General features: G+C 45.8%; 1 protein-coding gene across 5 annotated transcripts in view; it reads right to left on the bottom strand.

Moving 5' to 3' along the window:
• Nucleotides 1-9,995: 9,995 nt before the first annotated feature.
• npat (nuclear protein, ataxia-telangiectasia locus) overlaps nucleotides 9,996-25,652 on the bottom strand; it is a 47,758-nt gene continuing 32,101 nt past the window's right edge. For all 5 annotated transcript variants that reach the window (XM_038818315.1, XM_038818318.1, XM_038818316.1 and 2 more), the window contains 7 exons: nucleotides 23,264-23,386; nucleotides 21,150-23,051; nucleotides 19,898-20,016; nucleotides 17,318-17,432; nucleotides 16,841-16,913; nucleotides 12,556-13,684; nucleotides 9,996-10,491 (listed from right to left, as the gene is read on the bottom strand). In XM_038818315.1, the coding sequence (XP_038674243.1) occupies nucleotides 10,405-10,491; nucleotides 12,556-13,684; nucleotides 16,841-16,913; nucleotides 17,318-17,432; nucleotides 19,898-20,016; nucleotides 21,150-23,051; nucleotides 23,264-23,386 (3,548 nt within the window). In that variant the 3' untranslated portion in view covers nucleotides 9,996-10,404. The remainder of the gene's footprint in view (nucleotides 10,492-12,555; nucleotides 13,685-16,840; nucleotides 16,914-17,317; nucleotides 17,433-19,897; nucleotides 20,017-21,149; nucleotides 23,052-23,263; nucleotides 23,387-25,652) is intronic.

Raw genomic sequence — 25,652 nt, 5'->3', positions numbered from 1 at the left:
ATCTATGTCCCTCTGTAACCTGCAACATCCTTCCGCACTGTCTACAACTCCACCGACTTTAGTGTCGTCTGCAAATTTACTCACCCATCCTTCTGCGCCCTCCTCTAGGTCATTTATAAAAATGACAAACAGCAACGGCCCCAGAACAGATCCTTGTGGTACGCCACTCGTAACTGCACTCCATTCTGAACATTTCCCATCAACTACCACTCTGTCTTCTTTCAACTAGCCAATTTCTGATCCACATCTCTAAATCACCCTCAATCCCCAGCCTCCGTATTTTCTGCAATAGCCGACCGTGGGGAACCTTATCAAACGCTTTACTGAAATCCATATACACCACATCAACTGCTCTACCCTCGTCTACCTGTTCAGTCACCTTCTCAAAGAACTCGATAAGGTTTGTGAGGCATGACCTACCCTTCACAAAACCATGCTGACTATCCCTAATCATATTATTCCTATCTAGATGATTATAAATCGTATCTTTTATAATCCTCTCCAAGACTTTACCCACCACAGACGTTAGGCTCACCGGCCTATAGTTACCGGGGTTATCTCTACTCCCCTTCTTGAACAAAGGGACCACATTTGCTATCCTCCAGTCCTCTGGCACTATTCCTGTAGCCAATGATGACCTAAAAATCAAAGCCAAAGGCTCAGCAATCTCTTCCCTGGCTTCCCAGAGAATCCTAGGATAAATCCCATCCGGCCCCGGGGACTTATCTATTTTCACCTTGTCCAGAATTGCCAACACTTCTTCCCTACGCACCTCAATGCCATCTATTCTAATAGCCTGGGTCTCAGCATTCTCCTCCACAATATTATCTTTTTCTTGAGTGAATACTGACGAAAAGTATTCATTTAGTATCTCGCTTATCTCCTCAGCCTCCACACACAACTTCCCACCACTGTCCTTGACTGGCCCTACTCTTACCCTAGTCATTCTTTTATTCCTGACATACCTATAGAAAGCTTTTGGGTTTTCCTTGATCCTACCTGCCAAAGACTTCTCATGTCCCCTCCTTGCTCGTCTCAGCTCTCTCTTTAGATCCTTCCTCGCTTCCTTGTAACTATCAAGCGCCCCAACTGAAACTTCACGCCTCATCTTCACATAGGCCTCCTTCTTCCTCTTAACAAGAGATTCCACTTCTTTGGTAAACCACGGTTCCCTCGCTCGACCCCTTCCTCCCTGCCTGACTGGTACGTACTTATCAAGAACATGCAATAGCTGTTCCTTGAACAAGCTCCACATATCCAGTGTGCCCAACCCTTGCAGCCTACTTCTCCAACCAACACATCCTAAGTCATGTCTAATGGCATCATAATTGCCCTTCCCCCAGCTATAACTCTTGCTCTGCGGGGTATACTTATCCCTTTCCATCACTAACGTAAAGGTCACCGAATTGTGGTCACTGTCTCCAAAGTGTTCACCTACCTCCAGATCTAACACCTGGCCTGGTTCATTACCCAAAACCAAATCCAAAGTGGCCTCACCTCTTGTTGGCCTGTCAACATATTGTGTCAGAAAACCCTCCTGCACACATTGTACAAAGAACGACCCATCCAATGTACTCGAACTATATCTTTTCCAGTCAATATTAGGAAAGTTAAAGTCTCCCATAACAACTACCCTGTTACTTTCGCTCTTTTCCAGAATCATCTTCGCCATCCTTTCCTCTACATCTCTAGAACTATTAGGTGGCCTATAGAAAACTCCCAACAGGGTGACCTCTCCTTTCCTGTTTCTAACCTCAGCCCATACTACCTCGGAAGAAGAGTCCCCATCTTGCATCCTTTCTACCACCGTAATACTGTCCTTGACTAGCAGCGCCACACCTCCCCCTCTTTTGCCCCCTTCTCTGACCTTACTAAAGCACCTAAACCCCGGAACCTGCAACAACCATTCCTGTCCCTGCTCTATCCATGTTTCTGAAATGGCCACAACATCGAAGTCCCAGGTACCAACCCATGCTGCCAGTTCCCCTACCTTATTTCGTATACTCCTGGCATTGAAATAGACACACTTCAAACCACAGACCTGAACACTGCCGCCCTCCTGCGAAGTCAAAACTGTGCTCCTGACCTCTCTACTCTCAATCTCTCGCACCCCAAAACTACAATCCAGGTTCCCATGCCCCTGCTGAATTAGTTTAAACCCCCCCAAAGAGTACTAACAAATCTCCCCCCCAGGATATTGGTGCCCCTCAGGTTCAGATGTAGACCATCCTGTCTATAGAGGTCCCACCTTCCCCAGAAAGAGCCCCAGTTATCCAGAAATCTGAATCCCTCCCGCCTGCACCATCCCTGTAGCCACGTGTTTAATTGCTCTCTCTCCCTATTCCTCATCTCACTATCACGTGGCACGGGCAACAACCCAGAGATAACAACTCTGTTTGTTCTCGCTCTGAGCTTCCATCCTAGCTCCCTAAAGGCCTGCCTGACATCCTTGTCCCCTTTCCTACCTATGTCGTTAGTGCCAATGTGGACTATGACTTGGGGCTGCTCCCCCTTCCCCTTAAGGACCCGGAAAACACGATCCGAGACATCACGTACCCTTGCACCTGGGAGGCAACATACCAAACGTGAGTCTCTCTCGCTCCCACAAAATCTCCTATCTGTGCCCCTGACTATTGAGTCCCCAATTACTAATGTTCTACTCCTTTCCCCCCTTCCCTTCTGAGCAACAGGGACAGACTCCGTGCCAGAGGCCCGTACCCCATGGCTTACCCCTGGTAAGTCGTCCCCCCCACAAGTATCCAAAACGGTATACTTGTTACTCAGGGGAACGACCGCAGGGGGTCCCTGCACTGACTGCTTCTTCCCAGTCCCTCTTACAGTTACCCATCTATCTCCAGTCTTTGGTGTAACTACTTCCCTGAAGCTCCTATCTATGACCCCCTCTGCCTCCCGAATGATCCGAAGTTCATCCAGCTCAAGCTCCAGGTCCCTAACACGGTTTTTGAGGAGCTGGAGTTGGGTGCACTTCCCACAGATGAAATCAGCAGGGACACTGACGGCGTCCCTCACCTCAAACATTCTGCAGGAGGAGCATTGTACTGCCTTCCCTGACATCCCCTCTAGATTAAAAAAAAACAAGAAAAAGAAAAAGAAAGGAAGAGCTTACCTGATATTACCTCAAACCCTGATCCCGCTGAAAGGTAAGCAAATTTAAAGGCACTCACTCACCTTCACGACAGGCCCCTGCTCCCGCTTCCCAACCACCGTGGGGTGGGGGGGTTGGTTAGAGGAGGAGGTAGGGTGGGAAACACTCACAAAGTGTTTCGGGTTTAACTGTCACTTGCCAACAGCCCCTCCACAAACCACCTTCAACTTAGGCTGACCGCACTGCACGTATGCAAATTTCCCCAGAACAGCTGATCAGTAGCTCTGCTATGCTGCCCTCTGCTGGTTGCTTGCCTTTACTCAAACTCCTTGGGTCTTCTTCGCAGGTTCACCTTCAACTTAGGCTGACCGCACTGCACGTATGCAAATTTCCCCAGAACAGCTGATCAGTAGCTCTGCTATGCTGCCCTCTGCTGGTTGCTTGCCTTTACTCAAACTCCTTGGGTCTTCTTCGCAGGTTCACCTTCAACTTAGGCTGACCGCACTGCACGTATGCAAATTTCCCCAGAACAGCTGATCAGTAGCTCTGCTATGCTGCCCTCTGCTGGTTGCTTGCCTTTACTCAAACTCCTTGGGTCTTCTTCGCAGGTTCACCTTCAACTTAGGCTGACCGCACTGCACGTATGCAAATTTCCCCAGAACGGCTGATCAGTAGCTCTGCTATGCTGCCCTCTGCTGGTTGCTTGCCTTTACTCAAACTCCTTGGGTCTTCTTCGCAGGTTCACCTTCAACTTAGGCTGACCGCACTGCACGTATGCAAATTTCCCCAGAACAGCTGATCAGTAGCTCTGCTATGCTGCCCTCTGCTGGTTGATGGACTTCATCAAAGACCTCAAAATTGTAGGTTTGCCAGCCTTCGTTCTGGAAGGAACGGGTGACACGAAATATGTGTAGGGGATGCTGGTCGGGTTTGTGCTGGAGCAGAGATGGCCCCAAAGATGGACAGGGCCCGCAGGCGGGCGGTGATTGTGCGGTTGCACAAGTTTGTGGAAAAGGAGAAGATCCTATGATGGGCCAGGGAGAAGTGAAACTGGGAATGGGAGGAGAATCAGGTCTGAATATACCAGGATATTGGTGTGGAGCTGGCAGAGGTGTGCTGGATTGAACAGGGCAAAGGTGGTGTACCAAAGGAAGATTCATTTTGGGGTGCTGTATCCGTCAAAACTGTGGGTCACTTTTGAAGGCCGGGAGTATTATTTCAAAACGTCAGAAGGGGCCAAGATTTTATAATGGACCATAAGTGCAGAGCTGAGTCGGTGTGAATTGGAGGAGCTATATTTGCAAAAGGTTGGAGGTTATGGCTAATGTTTGTTGCTGGAGTGTGGGGTTTCTTTCCTTTGGGGAAATTTTAAGTTTGCATGGCGCACAACTTTTGTGGTGAATTTTGGAGGGGGCGATTTTGGGTGTTTTTTTCTTTACGGGTAAAGGCTGAGTATGCTTGGGGGAAGGGGATGGGTTGACGGCTGAGGGGCATTCAGGTGGGTAGGGGGGCTGTTTGCACAAGCTGAGGGACATAGAGGTGCTAGTCAACATATATGCTGTAAATTGGGATGTCGGGTTTGTAAATGGTTTACTGGAGCAATCCCAGACTTGGATACGCATCAGTTGATTATGGATGGAGATTTCAATAGATGGAACAGAGGGTGGACAGGTGGATCCCCAAGTCAATTGAAAAGTTGATGATGGTGAAGGAGTTGAGAGAGTTTATGAAACATATGGAAATGGTTGAACCATGGGGGTTTCATGAACCCGGGGAGGGGGGGGGGGGGGGGAAGGAAAGAGAAAAGAGAGCTGTGGAGGTTCAAGAACCCAGTGGGAGGGAGTACTCCTCACACGTGTATAAGGTGTACTCGATCATGCACCGTATTGGCTGGAGGTGAGGCTTATCTCTGGGTAAATGCAGAGACCAGGATGTAGGATAGATTCGGGTCTTTTGGCAGATAAGGGATTTTGTGAAAAGGGGAGGTCGGTGATTAGGGTTTACGTGGAAATTAACCAGAAAGGGGAGGTGTTGGCCACCACATTCTGGGAGTCGCTGAAGGCGATGGTCTAAGGGGAGATTATCTTGTTTTAGGCGCACAGGGATAGGAGGCAGGAGGTGCATGGATGAGATGGTTGAGGTGGACAGGAGATACTTGGGGGCCGGGAGGACACTTAAGAGTTGGTGGTGGAGAGGAAGAGGTTGCAGGGGTAGTTTGATAGGTTGACGATAGAAAGGTAGTGGGGCAACTACGGAGGGCAAAGGTGGGGTGCAATATGAATATGAAGAAAAGGTGAGCCATGTGCTGGCCCACCAGCTGAGGAGGCAGGCTGCTTCCAGGGAAATTTTAAGGGTGCGAACAGAGAAGGGAGAGGTACTGTCAGAGCCGGTGAGGATAAATTAGGTGTTCAGGGGTGGAACTGTATGAGAAATTGTACAGGGCTGAGCTGGGTGGAGAGGAAGGGGATATGGAATGGGTTGGAGTTTCCAATGCTGGAGGAAGAGAGGAGGCAGGCGTTGGAGGAGTCCCTGGGGCTGAGGGATGTGATTGACAGCATCAGGGGTTTGAAGTCAGGGATGCCTCCAGGGGCGGACGGCTTTTCAGCAGAGATTTGTAAGGCAGTAACGGCAGAGTTGGCACCATATTTGTTGGGGATGTTTAGTGAGATGTTGGAGAAGGAGGAGCTGCCAGACACTGACACAGGCTATCACGCAATCCCAAAGTCAAAGGATTCGTTGGAGTGTGGGTTGTATAAGCCCATTTCGTTGTTGAACAGTGGTGGCAGGGAGCATGAAGAGATTTATGCTCGACATGGTCGCTGAAGATCAAACGGCTTTTGTAAAGGGCAGGTAGCTCTCCAGTAACATTAGGAGGCTGTTAATGAAGTTATGACTCGGTCAGTGGAGCGGGTGCCAGAGGTTATTGTCTCCAAGGATGCAGATGCACACAGTGTGGAGTGGAGGTATTTATTTGAGATCTTGGGTGGGTTTGGTTTTGGCCCGATATTTGTGGCCTCGTTGACAAGTATATGTACAAATGGGATGTGTTCGCAGCGTTTTGGACTGTATGGGGGAACAAGACAGGGGTGTCCGCTGTCACCGTTGTTCGCGCTGGCGATTGAGCCTTTGCCAATGGCCTTTATGGGGTCTGTAGAGTGGCAAGGGATTGAGAGGGGGAGTAGTGAGCACCGGGTGCCACTGTACACGAACAACCTGGTGTTGTTTGTGTCAGACCCGTTGGAGAGTATGGGTATGATCGTGGGAATATTGGAGAGTTTTGGGGCCTTCTCTGGGTGGAAGTTAAATATCGGGAAGAGAGTGAGGTGTTTCTGGTGAATGCGGCGGGGTGAGGGGCCAACTTGAGGTGTTGCCATTCAAGGTAGCTAACGTTCAGGTGGGGATTCAGGTGATGAGGGAGTGGGCTACAATGCACAGGTGGAATTTGACAACGTTGGAGATCAGGGGAGATTTTAACAGATGGGATACATTACACCTGACACTGGCAGACAGGGTGCAGGTGGTAAAAATTAACGTGCTAGGGAGGCGGAATTATTAGCATTGCTGCCTCATGGCGCTGAGGACCCAGGTTTGATCTCTGTCCCGGGTCACCGTCTGTGCGCACAACCAAACCCACAAATCAAAATGTGCAGGGTAGACACAGAGACAAGTTGGAAGAGATGTCGGGGTTGACACCACTGTGCGAGAACCACAGGTTTAAGCTGGGAGGGGGGAATGGATGGGATATATGGGAAATGGAGGGAGGCGGGTCTCGTGAAGGTGAGGGACTTGTACTTCTAAGGGAAGGTTTGCTGGTCTGGATAAAGGTACAGGAGAGGTTCTAGTTGCTGATGGGGGAGTGAATTTAGATAAATGCAGGTGAGGGACTTTACATGAAAGAAGTGGAGGACGTTTCCCAGGTTGCCGGAGTACATGTTTTTGGAGCAACTGCTGCTCCTGGATGAGTCGGGAGAGGGTAGGATTGGGGATATATATGGGTAGTTGGGAGAGCAGGGAGTGAGGATCAAAAACAAATGGGAGAAGTTGGGGGAGGGGGGAAATAAGCTGGGGATTGTGGTGCGAGGCAATGCGTAGGGTGTATTCAACATCTTCTTGCACGAGGATGAACTTGATTCAGTTCAAGGTGGTGCACAGGGTGCATATGACCTGGGTGAGAATGAGTGGGTTCTTTTTTTTTTATAAATTTAGAGTACCCAATTATTTTTTCCAATTAAGGGGCAATTTAGCATAGCCAATCCACCTATCCTGCACATCTTTGGGTTGTGGGGGTGAAACCCACGCAGACACGGGGAGAATGTGCAAACTCCTCACGGACAGTGACCCAGGGCCGGGATTCGAACCCGGGTCCTCAGCGCCGTAGGCAGCAATGCTAACCACTGTGCCACCGTGCCGCCCGAGTGGGTTCTTCTTAAGGGTGGCTGATGAGTGCAAGAAGTTTGGGGCAAGGGCGAGTGACATGCACTCATGTTCTGGGGTTGTGAGAAACTGGAGATTTACTGGGAAGCGGTATATGGGATGTTATCTAAAATTGTGGGGGGTGGAGGTCAGGCTGGACCCCATGGAGCCAATCTTTGGGACATCAGAATTGCCCAGCGAAAGATCCTGTTAAATTGGAAGTCGGGTACTCTGCTGGGGGTCTTGTATGATTCCGGTTGGAAAAAATGAGTTGAGAGGATCAGCAGAGGGCTTTGAGGCATGGTGGGGGTTGTTCGTGAGAAAGTTTGAGGAATTGTTCGTCGGGGGGGGCGGGGGGCAAAAGGGGATAAGTTGAACAAAATTGTGGACTGAGTTTGTGGAATGTTGTATATATTGGTTTTTACACGTTTGGAATAAAATACATTAGATACAGATTCAGAAGACGGTAAATTAGCCGGTTAGCCTGACTTTGGTCATTGGTAAGATTTTAGAGTCCATTATTAAAGATGAGATTGCGGAGTACTTGGAAGTGCATGATAAAATAGGACTGATCAGCATGGCTTCGTCAAGGGGAGGTCAAGTCTGACAAACCTGTTAGAGTTCTTTGGGGAAGTAACAAGGAAGTTAGACAAAGGGGAACCAGTGGACATGATTTATTTAGATTTCCAGAAGGCCTTTGACAAGGTGCCACAGAGGAGGCTGTTAAATAAGTTAAGAGCCTATGGTGTTAAGGGTATAAGATCCTGGCATGGATAGAGGATTGGCTGACTGGCAGATAGTGAGGATAATGGGGTATTTTTCAGGATGGCAACTAGTGACGAGTGGTGTCGCTCGGGTCTGTGCTGGGACCACATTTTTTCACAATATACATTAATGATCTGGAAGGAACTGAAGGCACTGTTGCAAAGTTTGCAGATGATACAAAGATCTGTAGAGGGACAGGTAGTATTGAGGAAGCAAGGGGGCTGCAGAAAGACTTGGACAGGCTAGGAGTGGGCAAAGAAGTGGCAGATGGAATACAATATTGAAAAGTGTGAGGCTATGCACTTTGGAAGGAGAAATGGAGGCATAGACTATTTTCTAAATGGGGAAATGCTTAGGAAATCAGAAGCACAAAGGGACTTGGGAGTCCTTGTTCACAATTCTCTTAAGGTTAACGTGCTGGTTCAGTCGGCAGTTAGGAAGGCAAATGAAATGTTAGCATTCATGTCGAGAGGGCTAGAATACAAGACCAGGGATGTACTTCTGAGGCTATGTAAGGCTCTGGTCAGACCACATTTGGAGTATTGTGAGCAGTTTAGGGCCCCGTATCTAAGGATGTGCTGACTTTGGAAAGGGTCCAGAGGCAGTTCACAAGAATGATCCCTGGAATGAAGAGCTTGTCGTATGATGAATTGTTGAGGACTCTGGATCTGTACTCTTTGGAACTTACAGGATACTGCTAGGCCTGGATAGAGTGGACGTGGAGAGGATGTTTTCACTTGTCAGAAAAACTAGAAGCAGAGGATACAATCTTTAGACTAAAGGCACGGTCCTTTAAAACAGATGAGGAGGAATTTCTTCAGTCAGAGGGCGGTGAATCTGTGAAACCCTTTGCCGCAGAAGGTTGTGGAGGCCAAATCAAAGTGTCTTTCAGACAGAGATAGATAGGTTCCTGATTATGGGAAAAAGGCAGGAGAATGGGGATGAGAAAAATATCAGCCATGACTGAATGGCGGAGCAGACTCGATTTGCCGAGTGGCCTAATTCTGCTCCTTTGTCTTATGGTCTTATTCCAGGTACCTTTTTAAAAAAAAGTGCCTTAACCTGCAAGGCTACAGATAAGATGGGCAGAATGGCCTCTTTCTATGCCATAACCTCTCTGGAACAAATACTATGTTGTTTCTTTGGCAGTTCTGTCGCACTTAACACTTATGCCTGTAATAAAATACATTGCTTCATTAACATACAAATTAACTGCCAAGTTGTTGGAAGTACATTCACTCCACATGCCAATTACAAATGCTGATGTGAACAAACACTTCTTGATGTGACTGATCGGCACACCACCAAACCAAGTTCAATTTTATGCTAAGTGCAACAGATATCATCTCAGTTTGAGGTTGTAATTGGGTATGATTTAAAAAATTGTACTTAGTGATTTGGTGTTATCCACTCAAAGTGAGATAGATCCAAATGAGGGCAGCATTAATTAAATCAGGCTAAAGGAGACTGTAGGAGAGGTATCATAGTTAGCTGGGGCAGACGATGGGCTAGGATTGTAAACTGTGCAAACAAACTAGACTTCCCATGCTAAAGGTGGGGTCTGGTCGAGACATTTCCCACACAAAAGGTCGGTAAGGTTTTTGCTGGCTCACATTAGGGTTCATTCACTTTTGGATGTATGGATAAAGGATATTCAACTGCATAAATTTAAATTCTGTCCTTATTGAAATAACCCAATACCATATGAGACTGACAGATAATTGTGCTCCCTTGCACGTGGTAAATTTATTAAAGCATAGTTCAAAGCTTTACAGTATTTACAAGTTGACTGGCAATATTAATAACAATTGCAACTTGAAATATACAGTCCAAGTTTCAAAAAATATTTTCAAGCATAATCTAGTTGTCACTCATTTTCTACAAGACTTGCCCTTCAACTACAACAGGTCACTCATTTTTACAAAACTTGCCCTTCGATTACACTGGGCAAAGGTCACCTTGCTTAGTACTTTTCAGCAACTGTACTAAGTCCTGTTCAAGGCATTGTAATTTGTAGAATTTTGTATGTCAATTTCTGAAATCAGTTATATAAGATAAACAGAGTAAGATGCAAGAAAGGTTCTGTTCATAAAATTAAGGCCATATTGAATTCTGCATAATCATTCATCATATTGTAGCGAACTCAAAAATTTATCTACATCCATTTCAACAGGAAAAGAGTCCAGGTGTTTCTTTCTCTTGTGTTTCTGGAAGAGAAAACATTTAATTTTGATGTGAGAACAAATTACCTATGATCTTCCAAGAAGAAATTAGGAAAGAAAAAATATGACCTGAGAAATTAAAAGCTATATTTTAAATAGTCTTAACATAGAGCTTTTGAATACATGTTGTCATTGTTGATTATTCTTTAGTCCAAACAGAACAATCCCAAAAAGACTGCAGCATATATATTATGTTAATACTATGCTATTGCCAATAAATAAACCAAGACTATGGGCAGAATTCTCCACTCCCCACGCGGCCTGGGAGAATCGTGGGAGGGGCCCCGACATATTTTACGCCCCCCTGGCGCTCCCAGCGATCCCCCCCGCCTCAGAAAAATCGGCGCTCGCCGTTTTTTACAGCGATTCTCCGAGCCCGATGGGCCAAGCGGCCGGCCCCTCACGCCCGTTTCACCACGGCAGCAACCACACCTGGTCGCTGCATTCGTGAAACGGGCACCAGATGCCCGTTTGGGGCATCTAGGGGCCTGATTGGCACAGGAGCACCACGACTGTGCTCGGGAGGGGACAGGCCCGCGATCGGTGCCCACCGATCGTCGGGCCAGCGTCCAAAACGGGCGCACTCTTTCCCCTCCGCCGCCCGGCAAGATCAAGCCGCCACGTCTTGCCGGGCGGTTGAGGAGAAAGACGGCCACCGCGCATGCGCGGTTCGTGCCGTCTGCGCGATGAAGTCATCCGCGCATGCGCGGGCTGGAACCAGCAACCTGCGCATGCCCTCACAAATGCGCCGTTTTGCGCGTCATTTCCGGCGCGATGAGGTCACGGCCGGGAAAGACGGAGGCCCGCTCCTAGCCCCCCGGGTGGGGGTGAATTAGGTGCGGGGAGCTGGCCCCGAGGCCGTCATGAACTTCGGCCGAGTTCACGACTGCCTCCACGATTTTGGCCACCAGCGGAGAATTCCGCCCCATTTATTCATCCAGGTCTTGTTTCACATAACTTTGTTGCAGTGTTAATGTAAGCCTACTTGTGACAACAATAAAGATTATTGTTACTTGGTCAGGAAAATCGATGCTATCCTCTATGGCTCCCATAACCATCTATGCATCAACTTCAAATGATTTGCTCCATTTTCTTGGGTACAAACAGCCTTATGAAACTCTTGTTCTGGCATCTCAAATTTGTCACTTCTTAATACTCCCTTTGTAATTTTGCATTCTCCATCCCTGCCACTAAATTTCTTTTTCTACAGCTCCATGAAACACTGACATTTCTGCAAATTTAGCTTTGACTGCAAAACGATCAACAACAAAAAATGTCTAATGATTTCTGACAGATATTTAATTTTCATCGCACCTTTCAGGGTCAAAAAGATTTTTTTAAACTCTCCTCAAAATGTCTTTATCAAAACTCTTCTAAATTTTAAGCACCTCTGAAATCTCCTCTTGGCATTTTCTGCTCTTAGTGAACAGAGTCAAACAACCTTGATCTATATAATCAATTCCTCATTCCTGGAACCATTCTAGTAAATTTCTTCTATACCTTCCCTGCAACTCCTTCCAAAAGTGCTTTGCCTGTAATTGGAAATATTCCAAATGGGCCAAACCAAATCCATGTTTTACATGGATTTAGCAGAATTTTGACGATTTCTACTTGTAAAGCCCAATTAGTATGGTGCTACTCTGCCAGGAGCATGCAAAGGTTTTCTCACCCAGATCTCTTTCATCTGCTCATCAGCTGGGTTTGAGCAAACAGGATTAGGTTTTAATGTGCACTTATCTGCATGGCACTTCATCTTGGCTCACTCTCCATGTAAGTTTTGCCTGGGCTTCTCCTTAGTTCTTTGAATTAACAGTTTAACATAGGTACAAGCTACCATCTCACCTACCAGTTAGTGTTGCAGGTACAGAATTACCAGTGCTCTAAACTGTACCTTATGGAATGCAACTTGTTCATCTTTTATCACTTTAAGATCATTGTTTATACATTTGTAAGTAGTGATAGTTTTTATTATTGACCAGACTGGCTGTGTATTTTGTCAAACACCTGTTAGATTACTATGTAACAAAATCCGAAGACTGAACGACTTACATGTGATTTTGACCGTTTCTTCTTTCCAGGCGAGTTGGAATTTTGAAGATCTAACCTGCTGGATAAAGACTGCTGTCTATGTTCTTCCTCCCGTTCTTCCAGTTTTCTTTTCTTTGTTTGGCTAAGTGGAGACCTGATTTGACAGGTATTATCTTTCAGAGGTGTGGTACCAGTAGTCCTTGCAATTGCAGCCCTTGAGAGAATCATTAAAGTATGGGCAGCCATACTAACACTGTTTTCACTTCCTGCTTCACTTGCTGGGCTGCATGTTGGTATGTCTGGGGTTGTTGGAGGTACCATTACCCTGGGCGATGCCTTATCATCTCCAATACCTTTGTTCCGTGGAGTGCGTTGAAAATCTGAGCTATCATCCGGTCCTTCATGTGCATTAGAGCCTGGTGTCCTGGGAACAGCTAAGTCAGCATTACTAGTTTGTTTTGGGACAGGACTTTGCCTCTGCATATCTTGCAGCATCTCAGCCGCCTGCTTAGTCAGTGTGCTGGTCAGACTAAAACAATCACTTTTATCTGGATTCCTTTTAGAAGTAGTTTCTTGAGAGACTGCAAGAGCAGTGGCCCCTTTTTTACACTCTTGCTGAGATTCAGGAATTTTATTCATGCCATCCTTGTCTGCAATAGTAGTTTGAGAATTAGGTCTCTCACTATGAGAGCCTTTTTTTTGGATTTGAATATTTGAAAGATCTGAAGTTTCTTTACCTCTTGGTCTAACCTGATCCCTGCTTGCCTCATTTTCCTTATTTGCCGTTGTTTTGTGGAATGAATCATAAGATGGGCCAGAAGATACATTTTTATTCTTCTCTAATTTCCCCTGCATTTCCCTCCCTTTACTAACCCTTGTATCCGTCCTTTCAGACCGCTCCTTACTCTGGGAACTAAAACGTCTGTCAGATTGATTTATATTATCTGTACGATTTTCTTTCTTTTCTTGACTGGTGTTGGACTCCACTTTGGATTGGTCTGATCCTATGGCAGTTGCATTATCAAAGCACAGTACTCGTCTATGGCGCTGAGGTTTCAGTTTTGAGCTTGATGCGTTAAGTATCTCCGCTGGGTGCTCTCTTGATTTTCCCGATTGGTCGACTGGAATATTCAGGTCTGAATTTTCACCCCTGAAAAATAATGCAAATTCTGCATTATATATTGCAGCCTTTGTCAAAGAACATAGTTCACGGAAGGCAGAAGTTATTTTGTCTACTTCACACAAGGAAGCACTTTATTTTCACTTGCTTTCTTCACAGATATATTAGGAAAGAACAATTTCCTTCTAAATTCAAGGGAGTCAATTTCCTAAATCACACATCAGTTACTGAGTAACTGAGTGCACATCAGATAGAAGTAAAGTCTAAAGAGAAACCGGAAAAATGGACAAATGGCTACATGCTGTCCAATGTTTACAATAAGCACAGTAATTCCATGGTGAGAGTTTAATTCTAATAATCTCAATGAAGGGAGCATATAGTTGAGAAATAGTGGACCAAGGACAGATCACCAGAGATATTGGTGCAGGAGCAGTGATACCCTGACTACAAAAATTAGACATGTGGTTGATAATGAGAGACTGTAGACTGCAACAAGATGTCAATGAACTTGTTAGGTATACAGGAAGTGGAAAATACAATTCAATCCTGAGAAACGTGAGGCAATGCATTTGGGGAGGGCAAACAAAGTAAAAAACACAAGAAGGCTAGAAAAGACTTTGGAGTGGTCTTCAAGACAGCAGGAAAGGTTGATAAGGTGACTAACAAGGTATACAAGACAGCGAAAGTACGGTTCTGGTCACATTATGGGAAGAATGTGATTGCACTAGAATGAATACAGAGGAGATTTGTAAGTATGTCATCAGGATTTGAGAATCTTAACTGTGCGGAAAGATTTCATAGGCTGGAGTTGTTTTCTTTGGAACAGAGGAAGCAGAGAGATTTAATTCAGGTATACAAAATTGAGGGACCTGGATAGAATGGATTGGAAGGGCATATTTTTCTCAATCCTCCATGTCTTGCGGAGTGGCGGACAGCAACTGCGCATGCGCGGGTTGGCGCTGGCCAACCTGTGCATGCGCGGGTGACGTCATTTAGGTGCCGCCGGCCGCGTCATTCAGGCGGCGCCGCTTTGATGTGGGCGCCAAGGCCCGGCGCCCGAGATTGACGCGCCTCCGCTCCTAGCCCCCTGGGGGTGGGAGAATAGGGGGCGAGGAGCGGCCTCCGACGCCGGAGTGAAACACTCCGGTTTTCACTCCGGCGTCGGCACTTTGTCTCCCTTTGGGAGAATCGCGCCCGAAGAGTTTCTACAGATATGTGAAGAGAAAGAGATTGGTAAAGAGAAATGTAGGTCCACTACAGACAGAAACAGGGGAATGCATAATAAGGGACAAAGAAATGGCTGAGCAATTGAATACATACTTTGGTTCTGTCTACACAAATGAGGACACAAATCAGATCCCAGAAATGTTGGAGAATGAAAGGTTTAGTGAGAGGGAAGAACTGAGGGAGATCAACATTAGTAGAGAAATTGTACTGGGAAAACTGATGGGATTGAAGGTGGATAAATCCCCAGGATCTGAGAATCTGCATCCCAGAGTGCTTAAGGAGGCGGCTCTGGAAATAGTGGATCATTGGTGGTCATCTTCCGGGATTCTATAGACTCTGGAACTGTCCCTGCAGTTTGGAGGGTAGCTCACATCACTCCGATATTCAAAAAGGGAGGTAGAGAGAAAGCAGGGAATTATAGACCAGAAAGACCAACATTGGTAGTGGGGAAAATGCTTGACTCCATTATCAAGGATTTTGTAGCGGAACATTTAGAAAGCAATGGCAGGATCAGTCAGTCAGCATGGATTTATGAAGGGAAAATCATGCTAGACAAATCTGTTGGAATTCTTTGAAGAGGTAACCAGCACAGTCGACAAGGGGCAGCCAGTCGATGTGGTATATTTGGACTTTCAGAAGGCGTTGACAAAATCCCACATAAGAGATTATTGTGCAAAATTTAAGCGCATGGAATTGGGGGAAATGTATTGAGGTGGATAGAAAACTGATTGGCGGAGAGGAAACAGAGTAGTGATTAATGGGTCCTTTTCAAATTGGCAGACAGTAACCAGTGGGGTATCACAGGGATCAGGGCTGGGACCCCAGCTATTCACAATATATATTAATGATTTGGATGAGGGAACAAAATGTAACATCTCAAAGTTTGCAGATGATACCAAATTAGGTGGGTAGGTGAATTGTAACGAGGATACAGGGATCCTCCATCAAGATCTGGACAGGTTGGGCGAGTGGGCAAACCAATGGCAGATGCAGTATAATTTGGATAAGTGTGAGGTTATTCATTTTGGAAGCAAAAAGAGGAAGACAGATTACTACCTGAATGGTTGTAAATTGGGAGAGGGGAGTGTGCAGCGGGACCTGGGTGTCCTTGTGCATCATTCGCTGAAGGCGAGCATGCAGGTGCAGCAGGCGGTAAAGAAGGCTAATGATATGTTGGTCTTCATTGCAAGAGGTTTCGAGTATAGAAGCAGGGATGTGTTGCTACAATTGTACAGGGCCTTGGTGAGGGCACACCTGGAGTATTGTGTGCAGTTTTGGTCTCCTTCTCTGAGGAAGGATGTTCTTGCTCGAGGCAGTGCAGCGAAGGTTTACCAGACTGACTCCAGGGATGGTGGGACTGTCATAGGAGGAGAGATTGACTAGGTTGGGATTGTTCTCGCTGGAGTTCAGAAGAACGAGGGGGGGATCTCATAGAGATGTACAAAATTCTAACAGGACTAGACAGGGTAGATGCAGGGAAGATGTTACCAATGATGGTTGTGTCCAGAACCAGGGGTCACAGCCTGAGGATTCAAGGTAAACCATTTTGGACAGAGATAAGGAGACATTTCTTCACACAAAGAGTGGTGAGCCTGCGGAATCACTACCACAGGAAGTAGTTGATGCTAAAACTTTGAATATATTCAAGACTTGGCTAGATATAGCACTTGGGGAGAATGGGATCAAAGGCGATAAAGCTATTGAGTTGGATGATCAGCCAGGATCGTGATGAATGGTGGAGCAGGCTCGAAGGGCCAAAAGGCCTCCTCCTGCTTCTATCTTCTATGTATCTACGAGATAAAACTATGCAGGATTTTGATCGCTTGCAACAGAGATGAGGTGAGGTGAATATTTTGAACAGTTCAAATCCATCTACCCAAGCATCATTTCTGAACTAGAACACAAAAGGTTAGCTTTAATAGCATTCAGAATGACGCATCAGTCACTCTGGTGTATTACCTCTGAGGCCGGGAATTACTTTGTGAAATCGATGAATCTATTGAAATGAAAGTGCCAATAACAGATGATTGTCCTAGAATACAAGAGAGTGCAGTAATTAATTTAATCAATTTAGTGTAATCCATGGTATTTAAACAAAACTGAGAAAGCAAAACACCAAATTACTTGTTTTTCACATTTATATTTCTCCAAAAATTGAACTAATATGAAGAATAAAGGTGCACATTACCAAACCATATAAAGCACTATTGTGGTATTAATTGCAAATCTCCTTTCAGCCACCACAATGGTGAGAATTACAAGCACGTGTTCCAGGATGTAAAAACAAACTAACTGTTAAAATACAATTTGATCATGCAAGGTAACAAGCAAAATTTGAATAGAAGTACATTGTTCGTCAAATGAAACCTTTGGGGGGGGGGGGGGGGGGGGGGGGGGGGGGGGAGGACGACGCAACTTATTTCCATACATGCTAACCTGTATTTAAGGGGCTTGGCTGAACAGCCAACTGTGGTGGTTTCCTTGAAATGGGAAGTTTGCTGAATCTGTTACACTTTTTGCCAAGTGAAGAGGGTACTGGCATACGGAGAACCTGTTTGAAATAAATAGAACATTGCATAACTAGCAGTCCTGTAAGTGGACACTGGTGTTTATGCATTCCACCTTCAATGTGGCAGAAAAAGTTATTCTTATCCTCTATCTAAAGGCTTGGGGCACCATGCTGCCATCCTGCTTCTGAAATGAGTCGCAAACTTACTCCTTTGGCTTCCACCAATGGGACTCCACATCATAGGCTCCAAAGACTTACATACCCGATTAGGGGAATGACTTGTATGTTTCCCCCTCTTTCTCTGCATGGTGTTGCTTCATAATACGGCTGAGATGAGCAATATGCCACAGCGAATGGCAAATGTGAAGCCAAGTTCTTTGATACGGTGATGACAATTTTTTTTAGCTTTTATAGAAAATAATTGGTTTCCAGTTTAAGCATGATCAGCCAGGATCTCTCATTACTTGAACCAATGGCAACAATGGAGTGGGGAATCTAACTATTAACAAAGAATATCCAGATCCTAATTCTCACTCTTGTACAAAATAACCTACATTAGCATCCAATCCACCAACTCTTTTTTTCTAAATTTGCAGCCCTGGCTCTAATCCCCTTCATGGCCTTGCCCTCCCCATCTATAACTTCAAGTCTAGTCCTACGACCTTCCTCCACCTCCATTCCTTTAACTCTGACCTCTTGTATATCCTCGCTGTAGACCATTAAGTGTTGGAATTCCCTCATTTAGCCTCTTCCCTCCTTCAAGACACTACCTGAAATCTACTCTTTAACCAAGCCTTTGGTCTTGTAATGTTCTAATGTTTTCTTATTGGGCTCAGTGTCAATTTTTGTCTGATTATGTTCCAATGAAGGGTCTTACAGCATTTTTACCACATTAACAGGGGCCATATAAACAAATAAAAATAAACATGTCAGTCAGCATACCTCCTGACTCCCCAAAACTTGTCAACCATCTACAAGGCACAAGTCAGGAGTGTGATGAATACTCTCCACTTGCCTGGATCTGTGCAGCTCCAACAACACTCAAGAAGCTCAACACCATCCAGGACAAAGCAGTCCACCAAGGGCCAACACTGTGACCCTTAGCACCAAGAACGACAAGATGCATTGGAACACTGCCGCCTGAAAGTTCCCTCCAAGTCACACACCATCCTGGCTTGGAACTAGATAGCTGTGCTTTCACTGTCACTGGATCAAAATCTGAAACTCTCTAACAGCACAGTGGGTGTACCGACACCACATGGACTGCAAGGGTTGAAGAAGGCAGCTCACCACCACCTTCTAATGGGCAATTAGGGATGTGCAATAAATACTGGTCTAGCCAGCAATGTCCACATCTTAGAATGCTTTACTACAAATAGCGGTTGAGGCAGAGATTAAGACATTATGCCATTCCATTTTAAACAATGTGCCAAACAGCCTCTCCCTGCACTGCAATTTCTCCAATTCTGTGAAAAAGAATCAATCAAGCTCTCAAAGTCCCAAATCAATATACAATTATCCTCAATAAATGCAGCACCTCCTCAAAGTCACAGATTAAGTACTCAAATGTAGGCAGATATAGAAGATATTAGAACTGGCACCGAGGACCTGGGTTTGAATCCCGGCCTTGGGTCACTGTCTGTGTGGAGTTTGCACATTCTCCTTGTATCTGCGTGGGTTTCACCCCCACAACTCAAAGTTGTGCAGGTTAGGTGGATTGGCCACACTAAATTGCCCCTTAATTGGAAAATAAAATAATCAGGTACCCTGGGCGCAATTCTCCGCTCCCCATGCCAGGTGGGAGAATTGCGGGAGGGCCGGGCGAGTCATGACACGCCGCCCTGGCACCCGCCGCAATTCTCCCACCCCCCCCCAAAATGACGTGTCACGGAATCGCGCTCACCGTTTTTCACGGCGACCGGCGATTCTCCGGCCCGCATGGGCCGAGCGACCTGATCACGCCGGCGGCAACCACACCAGGTCACTGTCGGCGTGAACATAGCGCAAAAGGTAAGTTTGGGGCTTGTGGGGGGCAGAGAGGGGATTGAGCACCACGGCCGTGCTCGGGAGGGGACTGGCCCGCGATCGGTGCCCACCGATCGTCGGGCCGGCGTCTCCAAGAGACACACTCTTTCCCCTCCGCCGCCCCGCAAGATCAAGCCGCCACATCTTGCGGGGCAGTGGAGGGGTAGACGGCAACCACACATGCACGGGTTGGAGCCGGCCAACCTGCGCATGCACGGCTGACGTCACTTAGGCGCTGCCGTCGCGTCATTCTCGGCGCGCCGCTTTGACGCAAGCGTCAAGGCCCGGCGGCCGAGTTTCTCACAACGCCGCTCCTAGCCCCCTTGGGGGGGGGGGGGGGGAAGGTGAATAGGGTGCAAGGAGCGGCCTCCGACGCCGTTGTGAAACTTGGCCGAGTTCACGACGGCCTTCCCGATGCCGCGCGGGAGCGGAGAGTCGCGTCCCCTAAATTTATAAAGAAAAATAAAGGTATTAGAACTGACCTGTTGGGGCGACACTGTGAATGAAGTTCCATTATTCGGACCCATTATTGAAACAGGAATCACTCCCATCATTCCTTGCAGCACTGGTTGAACAGGGGATGTGATAATAAAAGTTGAACCTAAAAAATGTAATTATTTAACTTTCAGTGACAAGATGAGTTACAAAACACCACCAGGGGTGACACCAGTGGTTATCACTGTGCTTCACAGCTCCAGGGCCCCAGGTTCGATTCCCAGCTTGGGTCACTGTCTGTGCGAAGTCTGCACACTCTTCCCGTGTTTGCGTGGGTTTCCTCCGGGTGCTCCGGTTTCCTCCCAGTCCAACGGTGTGCAGGTTAGGGGGATTAGCCATGCTAAATTGCCCCAAGTGTCCAAAAGGTTTAGGTGGGGTTACTGGGTTACGGGGATAGGGTGAAGGTGTGAGCTTAAATAGGATGCTCTTTCCAAGGGCGGACTTGGTGGGCCGAATGGCCTCCTGCACTGTAAATTCTATGAAGAGAAAGGTTACAAATATACATATGAATTAGGAGTAGACTACGGCCCCTCATACGTGCTCTGCCATTCAATAAAATCATGACTAATCTGATTGTAACCTCAACTCCACATTTCCACCTATCCCCAGTTAGCTACTAGGCTTAGAGGACAGATGCCACTCAGTTTAGGGGGGGGGGGGGGGGGGGGGGGGGGCGGCGGCGGGAAAGAGAGAGAGAGAAAGGGAGAGAGAAAGACACAACATGAATGTCATCTCAGGTTTCACACATGATTGCTCATGTGTCTGTCCTCTATTATAAGAGACAGGGAGGGAAATAAATAAATATGTACTTTGAATTGGCATTTTTCTATAAACCTGGAACCGAGTAAATGCAGGGAATGGTAGTCAGCCACACAAACAAAAAAATCCACAGATTCAATCTCTTTTCTGTAATATTTTAGCTGACATTCAGCTTCTATCTTTGTTATGTGCCAAGATAGTTGCCAGAGAAGCAGTTTTGAGTTACTTCCTGTAACCATTTGCAAAGACAATCAGAGAGGGGGAAAAAAAACTTCTCTTGTCTCCTTCTGCTCTAATTATTCTAGTCTTTCATCACATGCCAGCTGCGCAGCAAATATATGCCCAATATTGAATTACTATACAACTGTGTTACTGGGTAGTAGCACTAATGGAAAATAATAGAAGTTGGCAATATCACAATAACATCACACATGAAGTTGGAACATTTGCTATTATTACAAACATATCAAAAATGTGCACCTTGTGAAAAACTTGAAGATACAGGCTGTCCCATGGTAAAAACAGTGCTTGGCCTTGGAGGGGTTGATAAAACTTGAGGAACAGGCGTCGATATAGTGGCAGAAGCAGAGCTGCTTGGTAGCATGAGGACATTTGTAGAATTTCCTCGATGACCCAAAATAAACGTGTTACCATTATTTGGTTCCTCTCCCTTCCTCAAAGACTGTCCTGCGGAATCTTGCACACACGTTGCTATCAGGACACTGTTGGACTGCCCAAATGGGGTAGTGGCAGGCAATAGTTGAATAAGCCCAGTGTCATTTGATAGGCTAACTGGATTTTGTGTGGACAACAGAGTACCATCAGCCTGTGGTATATTAATGGTTATGTTACCAGTGGTAATGGTTTGTGTAGGCACAGCTCCAACTTCAGTTGCTGCAACATGCTGCTCACTGCTTTCAGGCTCTGCTGCCACCCCCAAACTATTTATAGCACGTTCTGTTTCTTCAGTACTTACACACTCATTGCAACTAGAGTTGGTTTCAGTAACAGTAACACTGTTGCTGCTTGATAAAGGTTGGTTTAATCCTTTGCCTTTTAAGGGCGTACCACCTGGAGAGGACAATACAATTGTTGGTACATTTTCATTTATAATACTGGACACAGCATTACTTAATTCTGGATCTGACGAAGTCTGTTTGGGGTCATCACTAATTATTATCTTGAGAGTGACTATATTTGTGGGATCTATCTCCATAGTGCTGGAAGGTTCAGCATTTGACATTTTGGAGGTGGAGATATCAGTCTTTGCAGAAGTGGTAGCGAGGGGCGACTTAGTCACCATGTTAGCTGAAACAGTTGCAGAATTCAGGCCCGAAGTACCAAAACCTGGTTGAAGGGAAATACCTTTAACCTCAGAGCTTGACTTAGAAGAAGAAACAGAGGACGAAACTGGTTCTGCTGGATCATGCAACTCCACTTCAGCAGAAACAACACAAGTTTTTATTGCAGCAGATTTCAGAGAGTTTACTGAACTAGAGCTTACAGTGGAACTATTTGATGCTTCGGGTACAGTAGAAACAAGGATATTGGTTAAACAAAGGCTTTTAGAAATGTCAAGTGTGTGCATAGCATTTTGCTGATCCGATAGTGTAGTTACTGAGGAGTTGTCAGAGTTAACTGATAAGGGCTTTCTTCCATCCAGGGGAGCAGGCTCACACTCAGACCTTTTCTGTACTACAGATGTTGACTGGATTGATGATGCTTCAGAACAAGCTGGAGCTAGTACATTACAAACAACAGTGTCAGTCTCATCACTTGTCCTTGTACCACAGATAGTTTGTGTTGTTGGCTGTTCAGGTTTGTGCGGACTTATAATTGCTTTTGACTTGTCATAAAGTGAAGACTTATTAGCTTCTGCAGCAAGGCCAGTTTGACATGTCAATTTGGATAGTGATTGTGCTTTCCCATTGTGATTAGTTAACTCTTCAATTCCCAAACGGTCCTCACTGAGCTCTTGTCGCACAAGTGGAGACAGTTTTGCCTTTTCATGATAAATAGATGATGACTGGGCTTCGATCTCCATTTCGGCAATGTTCCCAGCTTCTTGACACTCTGACATTGCTAAAGTTGTGTGAATAGTAGTAACAGAGGAAGGAAGGTCAGATACAGAACTGGCTTCTCCAGCGGTCCAACAGCTACATCTGGATGCCTGGCTGCTGGTCATCTGACTATTCATTGAAAGCGTGGGTTTGTTTATATCAGTTGTACTGAAGGTTGGAAAACTCAGATTTTCTCTTTTTGTGGATTTTGTAGTAGAATTTGATTCTGATGACATTTTATTTTTATGTACTGTCCCATCTGCTTTGCTTTTCTTCTTGTAACCACTTGACCCTTTCTCAGGGACCATTGAAGTCAAGGACACTAGCACACCAAAGAAAAGAAAGGTAAAATTACACGATTTGTAAACCTTGTAAAAACATATTACAAATACTTTAATAACGGTTTTACTTTTTAGAGAATACAATTATGTAATTATACACTGACGGCAATATTTTTACTTAAGAAATTTTTGATACAAATTCATAAACATGTATTTCTAATTTTATAAATTAGCAAACTAAACCACAACTCACCCATTTCCTCCGTTTGACAGGTGTTAAATACATCAGAGGGTGCCGAACTTGCACTATTTTCTATTATTTCCAATTCTTGACTGCACGGTGCACGAACGCCATCTTCATTCCTTTTAGATTTACCTACAGATTTTAGAACAGATAAAACACAAATGTACTAAATTATAAACACAACTTTAGATATACATTTAATCCTGATTAATGAAAGACTGATTTTAGAACCAAGATGTACAATTTCTCCAATTAACACCTTTAGAAAAACAAGTAAAAATTCCAGAAATCAGAATAACACAGGCCATTCAGTCCACTGTGCCTGTGCCACCGCCTTACCAAAAGCTATCTAAATAGAACATAGAAAAATACAGCACAGAGCAGGCCCTTCGGCCCACGGTGTTGTGCCGAACCTTTGTCCTCGATTAATCATAGATTATCATAGAATTTACAGTGCAGGAGGCCATTCGGCCCATCGAGTCTGCACTGGCTCTTGGAAAGAGCACCCTACCAGAGGTCAACACCTCAGTCAACATTTATCATAAGATTCCCTTTTCCGTTTCAGTTTAATCACTATGTCTTTAATTATCCGAGGGACATACCAACAAGGAGCAGGGGTAGGCCATTCAGCTCCTCGAGCCTGCTGCAACATTTAATATAAATGTCGTCATTGTCCCAGAGGACCATATGCTGCTCTCTCCTTTGAGAGCGAGAGCTGACTTGTGGTGATTTGGATTGGATTGGATTAGATTTGTTTATTGTCACGTGTACCGAGGTACAGTGAAAAGGATTTTTCTGCAAGCAGCTCAACAGATTATTCAGTACATGGCAGAAAAGGGAATTAAACAACATTCAAGAAAATACATGAGAATACATAATAGGGCAACACAAGATATACAATGTAACTACATAAGCATTGGCATCGGTTGAAGCATACAGGATGTTGTGTTAATGAGGTCAGTCAATAAGAGGGTCATTTAGGAGTCTGGTGACAGTGGGGAAGAAGCTGTTTTTGAGTCTGTTCGTACGTGTTCTCAGACTTCTGAATCTCCTGCCCGATGGAAGAAGTTGGAAAAGTGAGTGAGCCGGGTGGGAGGGATCCTTGATTATGCTGCCCGCTTTCCCCCGGCAGCGGGAGGTGTAGATGGAATCAATGGATGGGAGGCAGGTTCGTGTGATGGACTGGGCGGTATTCACAACTCTCTGAAGTTCCTTGCGGTCCTGGGCCGAGCAGTTGCCATACCAGGCTGTGATGCAGCCCGATAGGATGCTTTCTATAGTGCATCTGTAAAAGTTGGTAAGGGTTAATGTGGACATGACGAATTTCCTTAGTTTCCCGAGGAAGTATAAGCGCTGTTGTGCTTTCTTGGTGATAGCGTCGACGTGAGTGGACCAGGACAGATTTTTGGTGATGTGCACCCCTAGGAATTTGAAACTGCTAACCATCTCCACCTCGGCCCCGTTGATGCGGACAGGGGTGTGTACAGTACTTTGCTTCCTGATGTCGATGACCAGCTCTTTAGTTTTGCTGGCATTGAGGGAGAGATTGTTGTCGTTCACCACTCCACTAGGTTCTCTATCTCCCTCCTGTATTCGGATTCGTCGTTATTCGAGATCCGACCCACTATGGTCGTATCGTCAGCAAACTTGTAGATGGAGTTGGAACCAAGTTTTGCCACGCAGTCGTGTGTGTACAGGGAGTAGAGTAGGGGGCTAAGCACGCAGCCTTGCGGGGCACCGGTATTGAGGACTATTGTGGAGGAGGTGTTGGTGTTCATTCTTACTGACTGTGGCCTGTTGGTCAGAAAGTCAAGGATCCACTTGCAGAGTGGAGAGCCAAGTCCTAGGTTTTGGAGATTTAACCTGAGGGTCACCACACCTCAGACAAGAGGCAAGGTTGAGAAGGGTGGGCCCTTGATGAATAAGCTCAGCAGGTACGGGAAAAGATCATATCTGATCTGACAGTAATCTCAAATCTGCATCCCGCCTATCCCCAATCACCTTTCACCCTCTTACATACCCACCTTACATACCAAGGATCTATCTACTTATGTCTCAGAAATATTCAGACTCTGCTTGCACCACCTTTTCAGGAAGAGTTCCAAAGACTCATGACCCTCCGGGTGAAATTTCTTTGCCTCATCTCGGTTTTCAAGGGCGACTCCTTATTTTTAAACAGTGACCCCTAGTTACAGATTCGGCCACATCCCTTCATCCAAGTCATTTATATAAATTGTAAACCGTTGAGGTCCCAGCACATATCCATGTAGCACACCACTCTTACATCGTGCCAACCTGAAGTCCCATTTATGCCTACCCTCTGCTTCCTGTTAGCCAGTCAATCATCAATCCATGCCAATATGTCACCCCGTGACGAGCTTTTACTTTAAGCAATAAC

The sequence above is a fragment of the Scyliorhinus canicula genome, chromosome 14, assembly GCF_902713615.1.
Source record: "Scyliorhinus canicula chromosome 14, sScyCan1.1, whole genome shotgun sequence".
Lineage (NCBI taxonomy): Eukaryota > Metazoa > Chordata > Chondrichthyes > Carcharhiniformes > Scyliorhinidae > Scyliorhinus > Scyliorhinus canicula.
This window is presented reverse-complemented; position numbering and strand designations above follow the sequence as displayed.